A 22245-nucleotide genomic window follows, 5' to 3' on the forward strand; every position below is an offset into this window, starting at 1 on the left:
TACAGTAGAACCTCGATTATCCGCCCTAATTGGGGACTGGGGTTGGTCGGATAATTGAAAAGTCGGATAACCGAAAAGTATGAAAAAATCCATTATTAGTGTAGTATATTATTATATCCCATGTAATTAGTATATTAGTATATTAGTATATTAGTATATCGCTATTAACCTATTTTGCGTTGAATTTTCATTGATGTTAAGCCTAACAAAAATTTTTTAGAATAATAACCGTCGCTATTGTAGCGCCACATCATTAGCGGACATTTGAAATTTGCCGACTAGGACGGTCGGTTAACCGAGGGGTCGGTTGATCGGGGGGCGGATAATTGAGGTTCTACTGTACTTGTTTCACTAGCTATTTGTTTTTCTTTTTAAAAATGTTATTTCTTTAATTTATTATTATTACCTGTGTAAAATAAAAAAACAATTGTTTAGCTAAACATTAATTTTGTCCTAAATTTTTTGATTGATGTCTTACATTTCTAATGGTTTTTTACCAAAACTTGTAAATTTAAAACTTGTAACAGGACTAGCAACAGTTGTAATTGTGTGCATGCATGTGTGACCTTTTGGGTTGGCACCTCCTTAGTCAGAATTGACACCACCATGTTTTGCAGAACACAGAAGCTGAGAAAGCAATTACTATGTCACACAGTCATTTGTAATGTCAGCCGATTGAAAGACAACATATGGAAGTGACTCGAACTACAATTAACACTTAACAAAGATTTGATGAATAAAAAAAAATTTGAGAATTTGATACAAAAAAATTAGGTCATGGAGAGAGAGAGTTTTACATAAGGCTCACGTGGCGATAAATACCTTTTGTAACAGATATTCCGTTCAGGGTCATGTAGAATCGAAGAACAAGGTAATAGTTCATCTTACAGGCTTTCTCAAGACTTGTCCAAGGGTAAAATATCCAGTCAAAATGTCCCGTTGAAATATCCAGGCTCAATCATGCACTAACACACAAAAGGTTGTTGATGAAAGTTATACTAACTCTTCATTAATGGAAATGGGCGACAACTTCTTTCCTCAGGAAGGACTAACCAGGAGACTGACTTTCCTTGGCCATTTATAGTGATATTGGTCATCCAGAGGTTAATAGTTTGCAAGAAAGTGTCATGTTGCTGTCGAGAACTGATAACGGGATATTTTCTCAGGTAGCTACAAGTAACAATTGTTACGTAACTCGAACTATATTAATATTAAAGGCTAATTTGGATATAGAAACTTCTGTACTCACACATGCATTAAAACATATTTGACTCACAGTAGATGCCTGTTGTAAGGATGCTTTTATACATAGTTGTCAGAGCGAGGCAAAGCTGAGTGATGACTAACACTTGACTTCATGCATTCCTTGTCAACATTATAACTGTAGAATGAGTTTCCAATCTTGATGAAATTTTCTAGGATGACTCATCATTTCTCAAGGATGAACTGATAAATTTCAACTCTCAAAAATGGTCCATTTTTGTAGAACTGGAGATAGGGGTCAAACGAAGGTCGCATTTTTCTTCAGTATTAGAGGTCAAAATGAGCTGACTAAGGCTATATCCTATGTGGCAGCATCTACAGCAGAGCGTCGATTATTCGAAAGTCAATCATCCGAAAGAATTCCAGTCGGCAAATTTAAATTTTCGCCAGTGCTGTGGCACTGCAATCTTTGGCTATGTCTTGGGCTATTCAAATATTTTACATTTTTGATACTAAATTAACTCCTGAAGTATAATTTTTTATTCAAGGATTTCTCCCACACTGGGTCATATACAACAAATATGTGTAGTCTTCAACCAATATCCGGCGTGAAAATTCCAAATTAATATTGGCAAATGCTTTCGATGCCCCTCCTGGGCTCTTCTTCAGGCCAAATTTAATGTACCTTACCTGGGCTCTTCTTCAGACCAAATTTAATTTTTTATTGTTTTTATATTTTTCAATATATTTATTTTGTTCGTACAAAATAAAAAATTAATTTTTAACGATACAATAGTCTTCGTTAGGCTTAACATCGACNGATGACAACAGGTATTTGACCAAAATGGTTGATATTGATATATAATTCAATAAAGTATTTATTTATTATAAAAATATTGTGTTTTTTTCCTTTACTTTCCGAACAACCCATTAAATAAAGTTAAATTTATTTATAGAACATTCATTTGCTTTTGTATGATTTTCAATCAAACAGAATGAAGAGAATATTGTTTCTGCAGTTTAAGTGTGGTGCAATATAGAGTCCCAAACAAAATAAGCTAACAGAAATCTGTGATTGTTTTTCTGTTGAAAATTGTTTGAAAAAGTAGAAAATATTTTTAGAGTCAAGAGAGTAAAACAGGAGCAACCTGCCATCATTGTGTACACTTTCCAATATGCAAATAAGTATGTGTTTGCATGAGACTGCATCCACTTAATGGAGTGGGCATCTTAAACTTTTTAACCCCTTTTTTCTGAATATTGTAGAATGGTCCACTAAAACCACATTTGAATTGCTTTACAATCAGAGATCAAACATGTCTTTTTGCTTACTAGCAGAAGAAAATCTATTCTACTCAAAGCAGAACATTTATTACAATATCATTTTTTATTGTTCATGTTGAAAAGTGTAAAAATCAACCATTATTGGAAATAAGGTTATTTCTTGGAGGTTGTGAAGGTAATTTACAGTTTCGTTTAACAAATTCTGGTAAAATTTTTGTTCACTTTATCACGTGAAAATTAACTTTGTGACAATGACATAATTCACTTTATCCATGTTCATTTTAAGGCAAGCCAACTGTAATAAAATTTGATTTGATCGTTTCAATATGCAAAGAATATATTTTAATTATTTCAAATAAAGTAATAAAATGAATAGACAAGTATATTGCACCATATTCAGAATGTTCTTTACTAAATGAATTAAATTTCTTATAAAGGATTTCAAATACATACTAATATATATATAATATTACACAACAATTGCAGAAACTGCTCTCAAAACAACAGTGCATAAACAGAGACGAAGATTTCTGCAATATATTGTGATACTTACTCACCGGCTTTGAGATTTACTTCTGCTATTCGAACGACTACGACTAGCTGGAGTCCTACTTCTGCTTCTGCTGCGACTGGCAGAACGTCCACGAGAACGAGAGCGGCGGGAATGAGAGCGAGATCTACATTAATAGAAAAATTCTTATTATTGATGTTTTATATATAATTATAGATTAATTCTAATGAAATTTATAATTTTTCTTACATATTGCCGAGCTGAATAATATAACAATTTCCTTCATTGTAAATTGTGAAATTATAATGACTATCTTGTTACAGGAGGTAAAGATTAGTAGCCAGTACCAGTGATAATTATTTTTCGTAAATCTATTTCAAGATTTCTTTTTAAAATTCGTTTATTACTTGATAGAATCTATAAAATTGAACCTCCCAAGACCATCACACTTTCCTCCGAATGTGAGAAATACCATATTGTTGGAAAACAGTCTTTCACATTTTGGAGTGTTTAAGTGAGTAGTTATGTTGTATAGAATGAAGATAAGGAAAAAAAATCTGTTCTCTCCGCATTCACAAATTGCAGAACATTACTTCTAGATGGCTTGAAGCGAAGACTATCAAGCTGGTGTTGTAGGTTCTTATAGTGCTGTACTGCCTAATCACCCTGGGTTGTTTCTCCGTTACAATTTTAGTGTTCGAGAGATGCTTAGAAACAATTGAAATGTAGTGTAGAAAGAAGTTCTAACTGCCATCCGTACTTAACATGCATAAATTACAATGCTAATAAAATAAAATTACAATCATATCAAAATTTATAAATAAAAAATGACATAGTTGCTAAAAGATTTCCTAAAATGTAATCTGTGGTATCAAATAAAATTTTTTAGCAGCAATCAATTGTTCAAAAAAGTCAACAAACAATAAATTTCATCAATTAATTAAATGGGTTGTAGTATGTTATTTTTAAGAACAATAAAGCAGCACACTGAAATGTAAGTATTAAATATTGAAGATGAAATTCAATTCTAAACAATACAGGATGGTTGCAAAGAAGTGGTGTTCAGAGCCCCATAGTGAAACATATATTAAAACTCAACCAAATTTAGTGCAAGTACTCAGGAATACAAAGTTTTGATTATAAAGAAAACATGAGTACAAAATTTCGTTACCAGGAAAAATATGGCATTGAAATCATGAAAAGTTTAGAATTAATTAGACAGTAATGGCTAAAAGAGACACTACAAATCAATTTTTGTTTGGTACAAAATATTTTTATTTTGTTACATATTGCAATTAGTATCAAGGTGGATTTAATTTACAGATATGGTTCAATATGCCCCCTTAATGTTCTATAAACTTTCTTGAACATCATTTTCTGCATTGGAGTGCAACAGATCTGAATTGATTTGTCACATGTTTAGTATTAATCTGTCTTTCAAAGTTACTAAATCAGGAACATGTCCTCGGTACAGTGTGCTTTTAGCTATCCCCACAACCAAAAGTCACAAGGATCAAGATCTGGTATATAAGACAGCCATACCACAAGAAATGCATTAGTAATTACTCTGTTTTCTGCAAATTGTCATTGTAACACCAACTGTACCAGCAATCCAATGTGAGATGGTGCTCCAGCCTGCATAAACATGTAAAGTTGAGACATCTTTGCTGTTAAATTGTGGATCAACAAAATTAAGTAGTATGACTCAATCCTAATAGCAGTGATAGAACAAGTCAAGAACTGGTCCTGCTGAATGATTTTCTTCAAAGAACAGACAAACGATAAGTTATGCAGTTATTAGCACATTAAGCTATACCACATTGTAACTTTTGGTAAGTGTAAAATATCTTATGAAATATATGAGGATTATTCACAGCAATTGTGTGCCTTTCATATAAAGGAGTATCTCATTATTCCACAAGATCTTCCAATACAATAAAACACATTCTACTCGAGAATGGATCTTTTGAATGTAAGGAATCAAGCAACATCAAATGCATTCATTTAAATATCAATGGACAATGGATACTGATAGCAAAACTTGATTTTCTGATTATGACTTGACTCAATCCTTTCAGTTTCATTGCAATCCAAACCAAAATCTTCCCCTCAAATTTTTTTTTCTTGAAAAACTTTATACTGGCAGATAAAGAGGAGATATCACTGATATAAAATCATCATTACCATTCATTGTTGAGTGTGAGAGAGTGAAATATCATCATCCAAAATGAAGAACTTTTGCAATAACATTCTAAGCTTTATCTTTGCACATCCGCTCTGTCCAGTATTAACCCATTTCTTTTAATATTTAATGTGTGTTTTTGTTTTTAAAGCCCATGTTTGAAAGAATAATTATTCCAAATTTGGCTGAATTTTGTACAATAGATGTTTTGCCATAGGACCCTTAATAACATCTCAACTATTGCCATCCTGTATATAGAAGACAAACAACCTTAAAACTAAATCCAATAATAAGAGAAGATAAAACATTAAATAAATTGATACATCAGACTCTAATGTATCAAAACATTCTAACATATAGCTAAGCATTATAAATTATTTATGAAATTTTAATATTTCTGAAACAATACTTAGTGCAGATAATTCAGCATAATTTTGGTGCCAAATTATCAAGCTTTGCTATAAACTGCAATATCCTGTGTTTATATTGAATGTACAAATAAACATTATTTTATCCAGATGCTGCATAAAATGTAAATGAAATTACAAAATGGAAAAATTGAATTAACAACCTCTGATTACAAAAGATCTCTTAATGATATTAATTTCCTGAAAGAATCAGAAATTCAATAAATTACATAAAATCTACAAATATGTTTTATAGACTGCAAAGGTCATTTTAAAAATAAAAACACTTGACTTCCAAATTTTTAAAAATAAGATAACCAAGCCCAGGAAGCAACAAAACCTCTAATTCTAAATTCCTAAATACAGTCTCAAATATTTATGATATTATTCAAATGCTCAGTGATGCAGATAGTTGTATAATAAGGATTAAATAACAGATTTTAAAAAGTTAAAACTTCATAATGTGATATTGTTTACATTGATCAAACAATTACTAAATCTGAAAATTTCTTGAATTAAAATAATTCATTTTAAAGACACATTAAAATATTCATTCTTTGGCAAGTTAATGCTTTTAACAATTTGGATTTTGTAAATTAAATTCACAGATATTTCGAAGATTGGATTTGTTACTGTTACTAAAAAACACCAGTACACAGTATACCAGGTTTTATCCAGTGTGTGTAAGTTTCAGTAGCAATGAAATCGACCAGTAAAATGAGAAATAAAATCATCATTAAAAAAAATCACAAACATACAAAATTGATTCAAATTTGGATCCTTGATGGTAGCGAGCAAATGTTTCATTATATTACCATCTAACAAATTACCTCATTTTTCACTATAGTAATTATCTTTTATTGCAATTTCATTTTATCAAATAATAACATACTGTTTTAATAGGTTCGTAATTTAAATAATATTCAAAATTTACTTTGTTAAGGAATGCTAAATGTATTTGATTAACCTACAAATCTGCCAATGACCACTATTTAGAAAATTAAAGTGATGAACATCTGTTTTTATTATATATGCAAATATTCAATCTGTATATCTACCATCAACATAAAATTAACTGCTAGCTCACCATTATAAAAGCAGTTTAAAAAATATACTATGTTAATTTTTCAATCTCATCAAAAGATTAAACTTTTAAACTATTCTATTATAATAGAGAGGTTGTGGCCAATGTTTTCAACTCAAAAATGTGTACATTGGACGTTCAGCACTGCCTTCCTTTAAGCCTAGAAGTTTTACAATGGTGTTGAACATCGAGCATGATTCCACTGATATTCTAAATGCCATTGTCAAACTTCTAGGCCTAAAGGAAGAAGGCAACGCTGAATGTCCAACGTATACATTTTTGAGTTGAAAACATCAGCCTCAACCTCTGTAATTTTTAAAAATTAATTATATCATCATCACTATTAAATATTTAAAATTCTAAATTAATTTTTTAGATATTTGTTGTCCAACTGCTGAAAAAATGAAAATTTGAAAACAGTACAGAGGAATCATCATAAAGACAGAACATGCTTCAGTAAAATAGTTTAGTATTACTTAGTGTACAAATGAAATGAAAATAACAAGAAAGTACAGTAATTAAAAATTAATGAAAAGAAAGAACAAACTAATGTTTTTCTAAATTTTTTTAATCTGATGATGATAAATTTTTATCTAAATTAATAATTAGGAGCCAATATTAAAAATTTTAGGATGTAGATACCCTATTGCTTTCTTTTTAAAATTAGAATTCAGTGCATGCAAATAACTGTACAAAGCTAATATTTAATTTACATCTTTTCTGTTGATGTCACATCTATAAACTGGCAATGCTCCTGACAGATATTTAAATACATTTATAGTACATTATGTGACAAAAGATATATTTCTTTTTAATATCTTAAATCTTCTTAATAGTTTGTTTCTGTAACTATTTATCTTTTATTATTTTAAAATATTAGTGACATCAAAGGAATTATACAATAATAAAATATATATTATATACACGAATTTCTCCAACTAACTAATTAAATATCCCACTAAAAATAAAATGTCAAATCAAAAAACCAATTTCTGACATCTCATTCAAATAAATATATAACATTCATTCAAATGATTTATACTTAAATACCAGAAACCAGTTCTTAATTTGAAATTTTATATAAATCTAGTGTGCCTATATTCTTATGTATTCAATAAATTTATTACTATTAAATCTGTCAGGAATAAAAATTTCTTTTGCTTTTTTTTTTATAAAGAATTCATATCACCAAGACTTATATTTGCTATAATAAATAATAAATAAGTCATTCATGAAACAGAATAAAATTTAAAATGAATAATAATTGATATATATCATGATTGGTATAAATGTTCATATCATAAAATAATGAACTCCCCCATCTAATGGAAATAGATGTATTATTATTGATATATATGACTTTAACACACAAAATTTATTTCAATTAATAATAATAAAGACTTTTCTTAATGAAGATATTGTAACAGTTGCAATATTTAAATCCTAATTATATTTTAAAAAATTTGACTGATTTTTTAATTAAAAAAAAAGTTATTTATCAAAATCAACTTTCATGCTTATCAATGTAGATAAATTAAGGTGACAAGTGAAAACATAATTGTTAAACCTATAGAAACTAAGGATTACTAAGCTTTATTCAAAGTAAATTTTTTTTCAAAATGAAACTAATATATCATTATGTTTTAAACTGAGTCATGAAATAGAGAAAAAAATCCATGCTCTATTATGTTTAATACTTAGAAAAATATCCTAAACATTAAAAATTATTTTTGCAACAGCTTAAATTAATCATTATTTTAGTGAAGTTTATCATGTATACTGAGAAAGTATATTACTGAATATATTGATAATTTGCATAGTTTAGAAATTTACTATTAGTGGTACAGGAAACTATTTCTAATTTATTTCCCTTCCATATATTTTAAACTATAAATTGGCACTTCATTTACTTTTAGGCAATATTTAATATTGATTACTAAACAATTAATAAATAAAATAACTATTAACATTTGAAAATATACTATTGCGGATATGCCTAGTTATTGCAAATTACTTTGTTTTCAAGCAATAATAAAGCTTTAATATTTTAATTAATGATGCCTTTCGTATAATAATGTTCTGTGAGAATAATATTTGTTTTCCCTGCCACTATTTGATTTTCCTCTGGCTCCAGTTTATCACTTACCTTGTGCTGCTTTGGCCCCTTGTGCTCAATTAAAATTATCAACTTAAATCAATATTAAAAATTTTTATGAATCAAACTCACCAGAAAATTTAAAGAAATACAAGATCCACAATATTAATGAATCTTTTTGAAATTAATTTAAAATTCTTGTTGAGCACAGGGGGCAGCAGAATGAGCCGAGATGAAGTGCCGACCCTGACGACCCTCTAGAAGGTAATCTAGAGGAAGGAACCACCTGCTGATCGAATGTTGATCAAATCACCGGAGATAGAAGCAACGCTCAGCTGAGATGCAACATGCTCACAGGCCTGATGCAAATATTAGTCGCAGTTAAATGGACGATAACTTGGAAGGATTAAGTGGACGATTGAAGACTATTCAGATTAACTGCTGTCGATCACACGACTAGTTGTACTGGCTGCTGTAGATCACATGACAAGTTGTAGTAGCTGTGTCAATGGTATTTAGTGGAGTCACCCCCAGCAGCTTGGAGCAACTAGTTGAATTTTACTAGGCTGCTTTAGCCTACAAGATATGGTCAAATAAATTATTATAATTTTTTTTACAAGAATGAGAGGTAAAAAAAAAAAAATAAGTTAGATTATGTATTGTGTAGAAAGTAAAGTAAAACAAAAGAATTCTGATTTAGAATATTTGTTTGAATTAGTGTATAGCCAAATGATTAATTCAGGATGTTTTAATTTTAAACAATTTGAATAAATAATGTTAAAAATCGAATTGAAGCAGATCAAAGTGTTAAGGTTCCACTTATCGACTGATCCACAAAATTCCCTAATAACAAAATTTACATTTTCGAATTAAATGATTTATGTGATCCACTTACAGCCAACAAACTTGATTTTCAATTTATCTAAAATGTAACATTTAAATAGAGAATTTAGCAAAATTTTTACCTTGAACGTCGTCGCCTACCACCAACACGCTTACAATCTCTTGCATAATGACCTCTTTCTCCACAATCGTAACATCTATCTTCTGGATGAAATGGACGAGGAGGGGGTCCACGAAAAGAATGTCTTGACTTACCAGATGACATTTCTACTCTGACTCGACGTCCACACAAGATTCTATACAAAGAAATATAATTCTAAATATAAACATCCACAACAAACCCAATACAAAGTATTGCCAAGTTATAGCCCAAAGTTATATGGCAGTTGGATGGATAATTATTATAATTTTAAATTTTAAACTGTATACGATGATGTAAATTACAAATTATTATTTTACATACTTTCCATCTAATGCTCTAACAGCATCTCTAGCATCTCTTGGATCTTCAAATTCTACAAAAGCAAATCCTGGAGGGCTACGAGCAACCCATACGTTTCTTAGAGGACCATAATAGCCGAATGCTTCTTCCAATTCATGTTTAGTACCACTATTTCCTAATTCACCAACATAAACTTTACAGTCCAGTGGACAATTATCTCTATATCGTGACATTGCTGAAACTCTGAAATCATCACAAAAAATAAAATTATACAACAACATTATGATAAAAGTTATAAGTATACATTAATTCTTCAATCATTACTTTTAAATAAAATAAACCATTTTAACTGAATATATATAAATGATAATTGATCTCCATAATTTGTTAAATCCAAACTAAATTTTTCTTCCCAAAAATTGTTACAAAAATTAAATATGGCTAAAATCTTAATTATATTTAATATTTTTAAAAAATTACAGGTATTATGAAAACAGAATGTACAATATTTCTAATTTTTTTTCATTAAAATCATCCAATTATATAGGATGTTACTCTTAATATGTTGATCATTCATTTTAATCTTGTACTCAATACCATAGTTTAAATTTCAATTCCTGGCACTAGTTAGTAGGCCTACCTCATTTATAGGCTACAATTTTGTGCTGAGTAAAGCCCACACTACCAATTAGTTGATATGGTTGTTTTTGATGTGACATCAGAGGCAATTTTTATGGTCAAGTGACTGTTTTCTTTTGATGATCTGGTGTTGTTGCCTCATATCACTTGTGATGTAGTTCTAAAGAACCAATGGACATTTCATCTACCCCTGTAAGAACTATTGCAAGGTAGTTTGTAAAATGACAATGATTAGTTGTTATTAGCTTCTGATGCTTTCATTTGTTGTGTATTTAAGAAAAATTTAATAAATAAACAAAAATGAAAATGGGGACCAGATAGAGAATGGATTTGCCATCATATGTACTGTACATAACTTTTATAATTTCAATAAAATCAGTGATTTATTATAAATATAAAGTTTAAAATTTTACCAAAGGGGTGGTATTCTTTCCATTTATATTAAAAAATATACATAAATTTTAAAAAATGTTTTTTTTCTTTTTTTCTGATATAGAAAAAGAAAAATTTTATTAATTTATATTTTTACATTTCTAAAAATCTATCAAACAACTTCCTTTTTTGTAATCCTAGCATAGGAAAGACATGGCTGAAACAAAACACCAACAAACCCCAAAGATCACAGTAGAAACACTACTGTGATCTTTGGTGTTTTGTTTCAGCCATGTCTTTCCTATGCTAGGATTACAAAAAAGGAAGTTGTTTGATAGATTTTTAGAAATGTAAAAATATGTGCAAGACCTCTTTGCAGTCTACAGCACAAGCTCCTTTCTCACAAACTCTCAAATAAACATGAGCATCATCAATTGCTGCCCAAAAAACCAAATTCTCGGATCTGAGAGTTGTCGAATGGACCACCTACTTTCCATCAAAGACACAAAGAATGACATCAAGTCAATGACAAAGTGATTAATAGTCAACTCTGCAACAATTCAATGATTGAACAAATTTTATTCAATGTCACCCTCAACCAGTTTGGTTTGATATCAAATAGTTTGTGGCAGGCTGAAGACTGTAATCTATGTATTACTGTTTGATGTACGTACTGTACCTCAGAATAATGAAAGAAGCAAATAAGTGAAAAAATTTGTCTCTCAAAAATAAACTTCAAATTTTAGAATGCTGTGATAAGCTACACATTTAAAATTTTCACAGTTATGCAATATTTTGAGAAACAGGCTAAATATTAAAATAGCAGGAAAACACGAAAACATGTTTCTCAACAGAAACTGAATCAGAAAAGATAATAAAATTGAGTTAGCTTTGAAGCTATGTTTTATTAATGTTTGAAAAAAAGATGCATTGTTAATGAGCCATTAATGCACTATAAAGAAGAATTTATTTTCCACCTCTATACACATCATTCAGTTTTTCTTTATTTTTCTAATACACATGCTTTGCAACTAATTCAAATAATGCTCTCATTTTGAAGTTAGTATGGTTCCTTTAACTGTAGGAATCCATTATCTATTAAGCTTTCAAGATCACATGCTTACTTTGTGTGTAACAATTTGCACAGACACATCATGATGCATTCAGCAAAAATCAAAGTAATTGAAAAATGTTCTTCAGCTTAATTTGAAGAATTCATAATCCAGTGTTAGATTTGGCTAGTGAAAGTAACCAGTAAAGTAACCCTTAATCTAATACTGTATTACCAGCTCAAAATCTTGAATTACAAAATTCTCAATTTGAAACAATATTGGTGAATATGGCCGTAAAAATGTCAGCAAAAAATGTGAAATTTATCTGACTCAGTGATACTACAATTTATTTCAGAGGATATATCAGCACACAATGTAACAAATAATTGAACTAATTGATTGAAATTAATTAGTACCACATAGATAACACAAAAGTAATGAGAACTCAATTCTTGTTATTCTTTTATTCTGTGGAAATAAGCATTCAACCTCATGGTACCTTTGATCTGACTACTGTAATAATTTATTTTTGTTGTAAAAATGATAGCTTTCTATAATAATGGTCAGCACTCTATTCAATGATATGTTATCATTATCATTAATTGATTTAAAGCAATGATAACATTCTTGTTTAATACTTCATTGAGCATTAATGTCAGGCTTGTTTTTAAAAATTAAAAAGAAGCTTGAAGAGGAGCCCAGAAGGGGTTACGAAAACATTCATCACTCAAATGTTAATCGTATTCAGACCGGTTAATTGGTTCAAGTGAATCATACATTTTATATTTTGCTGGATTGCCATATTTTTCCTCTGTATAACAGCCAGGAAAGTAATAAATACAATTTGATGTTCTATCTTTTTTTTATAATGACAACAAAATTGAACAGTTTCATAAAGCAAGAAATTAATAATTTTTTCCTGATATACACTACGATGTAAATAAGAGATGCTGAAATTCCATCTTTCTTTTCTCTGTAAACTTTCAGGCGAGTTTGAGAATTTTGAAAAAGCACTACTAACATCCAAACCTAGTCATCACCAAGTAAAACCTTTAGATGTTAGCAAGTGGTCTCAAAATTCTCAAACTCACCTGAAAGTTTACAGAGAAAAGAAAGATAATAGTTTTTTTTACAAAACTTCTAATCCAAATACTGATAATTTGCATAAAATCGTACTTACTAAACCTTTACTGTCCAGTACTTCTTAACAATTCGTAAAAACAAACGTTTTCGGCATCAGACGAGGTCTGCTTTAGGTTAAAAGGACAATTGGATTCCATTCTTAGAATGAATGTTTAGTTTTAAAATATTCCTATTGAATATTTTGAAACTAAATGTTCATTCTAGTTTTTATAGTTTTTTTTTATTTGTGTATTTGTCTTTCTAGTTTAAGAGTACTTTTATCCATAAACATTTTCCTACAACATAAATCTTAATATCTTTTAAGAACAGTAAATAAGATTATCAAATAGTATTGACATAACTGATCTTGTAATTTTATTAATTAACTATCATTTAAATATTGTAACAACTTATTATAAAAAGTTGCTTCAAAAATAAAAATATTTGGACATCAATAATTAGTTTTCACATTATGGCACCAAAATTAATAAGAGCTTCAATAAAACATTGTGTCATTACTATCTTTGATATTACAAACAAATTTTTTCATCTAAAGTTTTGTATGTGAATTTGCATTTAATCAATGTCCTTCTATGAAACTTGAAGTTTTATTGAAAATTGTTGTTTCTAAATATTTTAACTTTGATTCATCATAACTAATTCTGATTAAGTGGTAATCAATAGAATATTTTACTCAGATATGACTGAAAAGTGAAAAAAATAAATCTGAATAAATGAACAAAACAGATATATATTAAACTAAAATTATTTTCAATTCTGTCTGAAAACATATAATAATAAATTTTAAGTATTATTAAAAAAGAACAATTTACAATAACAAAAATAACAATTAATGACCTGTATAAACCATTAATTGTTTTTTTAATGAAATATTGATATTTAGAATAAGTAACCAATCACCTTTACAAACATTTTTTTCTTGGTTAAAAGGACAACTTTCAATTGTACAGTAGAACCTCGATTATCCGCCCTAATTGGGGACTGGGGTTGGTCAGATAATTGAAAAGTCGGATAACCGAAAAGTATGAAAAAATCCATTATTAGTGTAGTATATTATTATATCCCATGTAATTAGTATATTAGTATATCGCTATTAACCTATTTTGCGTTGAATTTTCATTGATGTTAAGCCTAACAAAAATTTTTTAGAATAATAACCGTCGCTATTGTAGCGCCACATCATTAGCGGACATTTGAAATTTGCCGACTAGGACAGTCGGTTAACCGAGGGGTCGGTTGATCGGGGGGCGGATAATTGAGGTTCTACTGTACTTGTTTCACTAGCTATTTGTTTTTCTTTTTAAAAATGTTATTTCTTTAATTTATTATTATTACCTGTGTAAAATAAAAAAACAATTGTTTAGCTAAACATTAATTTTGTCCTAAATTTTTTGATTGATGTCTTACATTTCTAATGGTTTTTTACCAAAACTTGTAAATTTAAAACTTGTAACAGGACTAGCAACAGTTGTAATTGTGTGCATGCATGTGTGACCTTTTGGGTTGGCACCTCCTTAGTCAGAATTGACACCACCATGTTTTGCAGAACACAGAAGCTGAGAAAGCAATTACTATGTCACACAGTCATTTGTAATGTCAGCCGATTGAAAGACAACATATGGAAGTGACTCGAACTACAATTAACACTTAACAAAGATTTGATGAATAAAAAAAAATTTGAGAATTTGATACAAAAAAATTAGGTCATGGAGAGAGAGAGTTTTACATAAGGCTCACGTGGCGATAAATACCTTTTGTAACAGATATTCCGTTCAGGGTCATGTAGAATCGAAGAACAAGGTAATAGTTCATCTTACAGGCTTTCTCAAGACTTGTCCAAGGGTAAAATATCCAGTCAAAATGTCCCGTTGAAATATCCAGGCTCAATCATGCACTAACACACAAAAGGTTGTTGATGAAAGTTATACTAACTCTTCATTAATGGAAATGGGCGACAACTTCTTTCCTCAGGAAGGACTAACCAGGAGACTGACTTTCCTTGGCCATTTATAGTGATATTGGTCATCCAGAGGTTAATAGTTTGCAAGAAAGTGTCATGTTGCTGTCGAGAACTGATAACGGGATATTTTCTCAGGTAGCTACAAGTAACAATTGTTACGTAACTCGAACTATATTAATATTAAAGGCTAATTTGGATATAGAAACTTCTGTACTCACACATGCATTAAAACATATTTGACTCACAGTAGATGCCTGTTGTAAGGATGCTTTTATACATAGTTGTCAGAGCGAGGCAAAGCTGAGTGATGACTAACACTTGACTTCATGCATTCCTTGTCAACATTATAACTGTAGAATGAGTTTCCAATCTTGATGAAATTTTCTAGGATGACTCATCATTTCTCAAGGATGAACTGATAAATTTCAACTCTCAAAAATGGTCCATTTTTGTAGAACTGGAGATAGGGGTCAAACGAAGGTCGCATTTTTCTTCAGTATTAGAGGTCAAAATGAGCTGACTAAGGCTATATCCTATGTGGCAGCATCTACAGCAGAGCGTCGATTATTCGAAAGTCAATCATCCGAAAGAATTCCAGTCGGCAAATTTAAATTTTCGCCAGTGCTGTGGCACTGCAATCTTTGGCTATGTCTTGGGCTATTCAAATATTTTACGTTTTTGATACTAAATTAACTCCTGAAGTATAATTTTTTATTCAAGGATTTCTCCCACACTGGGTCATATACAACAAATATGTGTAGTCTTCAACCAATATCCGGCGTGAAAATTCCAAATTAATATTGGCAAATGCTTTCGATGCCCCTCCTGGGCTCTTCTTCAGGCCAAATTTAATGTACCTTACCTGGGCTCTTCTTCAGACCAAATTTAATTTTTTATTGTTTTTATATTTTTCAATATATTTATTTTGTTCGTACAAAATAAAAAATTAATTTTTAACGATACAATAGTCTTCGTTAGGCTTAACATCAACGAAAATTCAAAGTGAAGTGACACGCAATGGAGAAAAATGTCAAGATGGGATAAATTAATATATTTTTTCGTACATAATCGGTTATCCGAAACATCGATCTTCCGAACAACCCCAGTCCCTAACTGATTCGGATAATCGACGCTCTACTGTATTTATCCAGAGATGAACTTGATCGGTTCCAAATGGCAGTAGAGCTATATCCAACAAACGAGCAAGTTAAACAAAGCAACAAAGACTACTTGCAATCAACTGGGAGCCCTGTTGCTTATATAGCATCTGAAAACACTCCAGATATTGCCCTGCCTTCCAAAGATGACTCAGCTCTTGGTCTCTCCAATTATTTGAATCTCAGTTAATGCCAGAATCATGCTGAGAGTCAACTTATGGGTGGAAGGAGGTCTCGTCAATGGTTCACTAAGAACTATACGCTACATTATATATGCTCCTAATGCTTGCCCTCCAGCTCTTCCTGTGTTTATTTTAGTGGAATTCAATAGCTATCAGGGACCTTTCATTTATGGTAATCTGTTTCCAATAATCCCCATAACACGCTCCTCGAACGATGGCAGTATATTGCGATCTCGTAGACAATTTCCCTTTACCTTACTCTATGACTGTACATAAATCACAGGGATTAACTCTTCCAAAAATCGAAATAGATATAGGTAAAAAAGAGACAGCTTTCGGGTTTTACCTATGTTGCATTCAATCGAGTGAAAAAAATAACTGACATAGTATTTTTAAACAGTTACAGATTGACTCGTAGCAATCTTTATTGTAAGTCCAAAGCCTATAGTGATAGACAGAATTTCATGATACGTTGGCATAGCAATTAAGTAATGGCTTATTCTGACCTTATATTTGTACCTTTAAATGATACAATAGAAATCAAATATATTGTTGAGAATAAATGATTCTTCCTCTCTTTTTCCCCTCATAATCTAGAAAATGAAGGTGTGAGCAGCCTCGCTCTGACTACACGTTGATACATAACTAGTTTAATCTCAAACTACTTTAAAGCATGGATCTCATAAAGTTTGAACTTTCCTGGGAAACTGATATAATTAGGGTGGAATATAGAGGTTATACAAGACAAAAATTAACTCAGAGAATTCAAACCTTTACAAACAATATATTATGAGGGTTATTCTTAAAGTTTTGCAACACAAGTAAACCATCTGTGATGAATTGAAGTGTTTTTTTTTAATAATAGACTTTACATGACACATTATGGATAAACAACTTTCATCAATCTCCCTAAGTGAGACATCTCCTTTCAAAACAACAACAATGAAACTTTCTAGAGAAGCACTTTGTGCAATGATTTACTGAGTTTTGTGTTGGATTGAATGAAAAAGACTCTTGTAAATGATTGAAATTGGCTTTTGGAGATGATGCTCCATCCTTTTCTATCGTGTTTAGGTGGTACAAAAAATTTCAGAAGGGTTGTACTTCCTTCGAAAATGAACCACATGAAGGATGTCCACAAATAGCAGTGACTCCTAAAAATGAAACTGTTATCCAATGCATGATTGCAGATGACCAATGAAATGATATAAGAGAGACCACAGACTAGAGCTCTGCAGTTACAAAAATTCTGCTTAAGGAGTTACAGTTTAAAAGTAGTACCTGAATGGATACCTCATCAGTTGACAATTTCCAAAAGGCAGGGCATGTCAGAATATCTAAGAAAACACATACATGTTGAACCAAGGTGGACACTAGATTATTTCTAAGATTGTCACAGGTGATGAGACATATATACCATTTAACGACTGTCTTACATGTCAATAAAGTTGGGTATAGATTCATAAAGATGATCCAATTCCAACAACTGAAAAGTCAAAGAGCAATAAAAAAAAAAAAAAGTCATGTTTGCAGTTTTTCCGCCTAGCACAGGCCTGGCAAACGCAATTAAGCTTGATGAGAAGCAGACAGTAAAAGCTAATTGGTATATTACAGTTTGTCTTTCTAGAATTCTGAAGTCACTGAAAATCTGAGGTCATGATAATCCTTCATCACATACCACCAAGAAGAGTGTTGGTTTCCTTTATGCTAATAATATCAGAATCATTGAACATCCATCATATTTGGCATTATGTGATTTTTGACTATTTTTTAATTTCAAAAAACATTTGAGTAGTCGCAAATTTAACACAGAGGATGAAACTGAGGCTTCCATAACAGTACTTTGATAGCATTCCAGAAAATGAGTGGCACTGTGCTTTTCATATTTGGAAAAAGCAACTGTATAAGTATATTTTGGCTAGAGGACAGTACTTTGAACTTAAGTAATAATATATTTTGTTTCATGACTTATAGTATTCCTGTATTGCAAACTTTCAGAGTTTGCAATACAGGAATACCTCATATAACTAGCAACAAACATAGCATCTGTTTTAATCTGTCAGGTAGCTTGGGGTCATTTTGACCCCAGACACATTTCAAGTGTATAATATTAAAATTCAAGTTCAAGACCTGTCAGATTGACAGGTCTTGAACTTGAATTTCATTGTTCACTTGATCTATGGAATCTGATGCAGTCCATTATGTATGCAGTCTGTATGTTGTCATTTGTACTTTTGAGTTGGCTGAGGAGGGGCCAATGCCTGAAACACAACTTGTAACTAGCATCCCAACTAAATAAAGTGATGGATAATCTGCCAAGTGTTTAAAAGAAGTCACGTTATTGTGTCTGAATAAAGCAAATTAAATTAAAACACAGTTTCATCGGAATCAAAATATTAAAATGATTAATTTTTCAGGTTACTGCTTTATTTTCTTTTTCTATGTATTTTCTTTTGCCATTTCAATATAAATTTATATAATAATGAAAGAGAACTTATATTGCTTTATCGGTTTAGGATATTTTAGTTTTTATATCTTTTGGTCTTACAAACTTCATGGTATCTTTTGTGTTGCATAGTTTATAAACTTATAAAAAGTGTGACTCACATTAACCAATTAACTGGTGTTATTATGATTAACATTTGTGAACGTTTTTGTAACCCCTTCTGAGTGCTTCTTCAGGCTTCTTTTTTTATTCAAAACAAGCTGGCAGTTAACTTTCGAATATAAATCAAATGGTAGTAGATTTCGAATACCTTATGCGCATGCATTCTCATTAAGATGTTTAAGTAAGATTGAACAATAGGATTAGTTCAAATGCACACACATTCCACTTTAAATACAACTGAAAATTAAATATCCTTGTCCAGTAGAGCTTGCCATGCCATCAAAAGGCACATTTCCTCCCTAAAATTAATGCAGGTGGTTCTGCAGCAAGCCTTAAAAATTTTGATCACCTCCAAACATTTGAGGTGTTCTAAGTGCGGGTGGTGAGGCTCCAGTGAAGTCCACCATAATATCTGGATCCATAGCATAAGTAAAGAAGGAAGTTGTACTCCTACTATGCTGTATGTTGGATTTATGCTGCCATATCCTGTCCCTCATTAAATATTTAGTGGAGCCAACATACACCATTTCCCTATCTCATCTATTGCTTCTGATAAGGACGTTATAAATGTCCTATAGTCTGTTGGGGTTAGCGGGGTCTTTTCCATTGTGCAGTATTTTGAAAATGGAAGGACATCTCCTGTAGGCAATATTAACCCAACATCTCTTGGGAACTGTAGTGTACAATGATTTTAAATAGAGGTTAAAAGTGAGGGATATCCTCTCCTTACCCTCTTCCTGTTTATCCCTCAGTATTTCCGTCGAACTGGTGGATGCTTCTTGTATACATCTGTGACGTTCACATAATCTATGTATAAGGTTGTTATAACCATGTCCCTGGCTATCCCTTCTATACTTCTTGTGCTAGCGCTTGTGGAGTGGAAGAATGGGTGAACGCTCTTTTAACCAAGGCCCTGAATGCTGCTATTTTGTATGGAGAAGGATCACATGATCCAATCAGAATATAAGTGGAGATAGCACACGATTTACGATAAACAGACATAGATATGTCTGACTCTTCAATTGCGATATCTATGTTGAAGAAGTGGACCCTGGTAGGATTATGTTGTTCCACCTCAAAAAACAGTTCATACAGACTGTCATTTAATGCGTTGACAAACTTCCTTAGATTCTGTGTCATCCTCCAGAAAATAATGATGTAGTCTATGTATCTTTTGTATAGGAGTATGTTGTGGAGGAAGTGGGGTAGGGTCCTGCTTTTCAATTGTCCGACAACCAATTCACAGAGGTCCCCAGAAACTGGACTGCCCATGGGGGACTCCTCTACTCTGGGTATATAAAATCCCATTAAATTGTGTGTGAATGCAGTATTAGGTACTGCGTTCACACACAATCCACTTTAATCTCAATTGCAAATGTCACCAGTTGAACATCAAGCCGTTTGCACAGGCAGTTCACTTGAGAAAAACCTGGCTATTGCACACAATGTTAAAACTGACATAACTCGTCGATAAGTCATGAACACCAACAAACAAAATGGAAGTTTTGGTTACAAATAAATACTTTTTCTTGCCATATACAGCGGTACCTCAGGATACGAAATTAATCCGTTCCAAAACTGAGATCGTATCATGAAAATGTCGTAAGGTGAATCATTTTTCTCCATACGATTACATGTAAAACCAAATAATTTGTTCCAACACGAAAAATACACTCAATTAAAGTTAAGTAGTACATTTAAAAAAATAACTATAGTAAGAAAAACACTGAAAAATGTGTTTTGTAGTTGTGAATGTATAAATAACCATAATAAAATAATAATTGATTTAAAAAATTAGTTTTATTTGCACTTTACCTTTGAGGATAGACGATGGTGGAGGTGTAAACTGGTGGCGAAAGAGAGGGAGAAGAGAAATGATACTAAAACTTAACTTACATAACATAATGTAACAATAACTTAAAAGTAACTTAGAAAAGATAAAAAAAAAATATGTTGTTTTATATATATACTAGCTTACCCATCGTGCATTGCTGCGATCTCAGAAGAAAGGAAATTCAAGCAAACTCGTTATGATAAAATTCAATTTACATTTTATCATTTTTATTGAAACTTATTATTATTATTCATTTTCATCGGGAAAACATTTGAAAGTGTCGTTTCAATTCTATTTATTTATTGGAATGTTTGTGGATACACAATATTTTTTGTTTTTCTGTCTGGTGCGTACATGAATAAATCGGAAGGTTTTCCAATGCGTGAGCTGGCCACATACAGTTGTCCATGTGAGAAGCACAGATTCTCCGAATTTAGCCCACACACTTGCAGCGATTGTCAGAAGTGCAATATTCCCCATTTTTATATATATTTTTAAATCCTTTATAATTTTAATTATTTAATTGCTCCTTCCTCTCTTCCTTGGAATGTTGTGAAATTTCTGATAGTTGGATAATAAACCGTTTTATTGTAATTTGTCTTTTTAAATTATTTTGAGTCGATATTAAAATTTGGAAAAGGGGGAGCCCTAGATCGGTAAAATAGGCAAATTTCCTCCTAAAACTTCGGTTGTTGTTCAGGATACAGTTAAGGTTTTAACAAAGTTTGAGCGAATACATAATTAGCAAAAAATAGTTGAAATAAAGTGATTACACAAAAATTATTACAAATATCGTAAATAACAGTTCACAAATGTATATATAGAGATATTTTTTGGAGGGGGAAACGGTATTCACAATTTGAAATCCATCAATCTCACGATGAAATGCTCATATACACTGTATCGTAGGATCGTGCCATCTATTGTAGGATAAATGTACTATGCCAGAAACCTTCGCGTGAGTATATTAAACAACTTCCCAAAGTTTCACGGCAATCGGATAAATGGTGTGGTAATGCATGAAGGATGGACAGATACACACACACACATTCATTTTTATATATATAGATATATTTTTTTTTTTTTATTCACTGCTTTTTGCTTTCTTTCTTCACTTCCACCAGCACTTTCATTGGATAGAGGTCGCTTGGTAAAATATCTATCCAAAGAGGTTTGGCTTTGTCTACTTTTTAAAATGTTTCTAAAATGACTTAGGCAAATGTCATTACTCCGAGCAGCAATACGGC

General features: G+C 31.1%; 1 protein-coding gene and 1 pseudogene across 1 annotated transcript in view; one reads left to right on the plus strand and one right to left on the minus strand.

Moving 5' to 3' along the window:
* The window catches only part of LOC111638955 (serine/arginine-rich splicing factor 3-like), a 58206-nt gene that overhangs the window by 8596 nt on the left and 27365 nt on the right, over positions 1-22245 (minus strand). The window contains exons 2-4 of the mRNA XM_023384733.1: positions 10073-10294; positions 9732-9905; positions 3045-3164 (exon numbers count right to left, since the gene is read on the minus strand). Coding sequence (XP_023240501.1) covers positions 3045-3164; positions 9732-9905; positions 10073-10284 — 506 coding nt within the window. The 5' untranslated portion in view covers positions 10285-10294. The remainder of the gene's footprint in view (positions 1-3044; positions 3165-9731; positions 9906-10072; positions 10295-22245) is intronic.
* On the plus strand, positions 17157-18624 carry LOC111638958 (annotated as a pseudogene).

Source organism: Centruroides sculpturatus, unplaced genomic scaffold, assembly GCF_000671375.1.
Source record: "Centruroides sculpturatus isolate CEXI.00-Female unplaced genomic scaffold, Cexi_2.0 scaffold908, whole genome shotgun sequence".
Lineage (NCBI taxonomy): Eukaryota > Metazoa > Arthropoda > Arachnida > Scorpiones > Buthidae > Centruroides > Centruroides sculpturatus.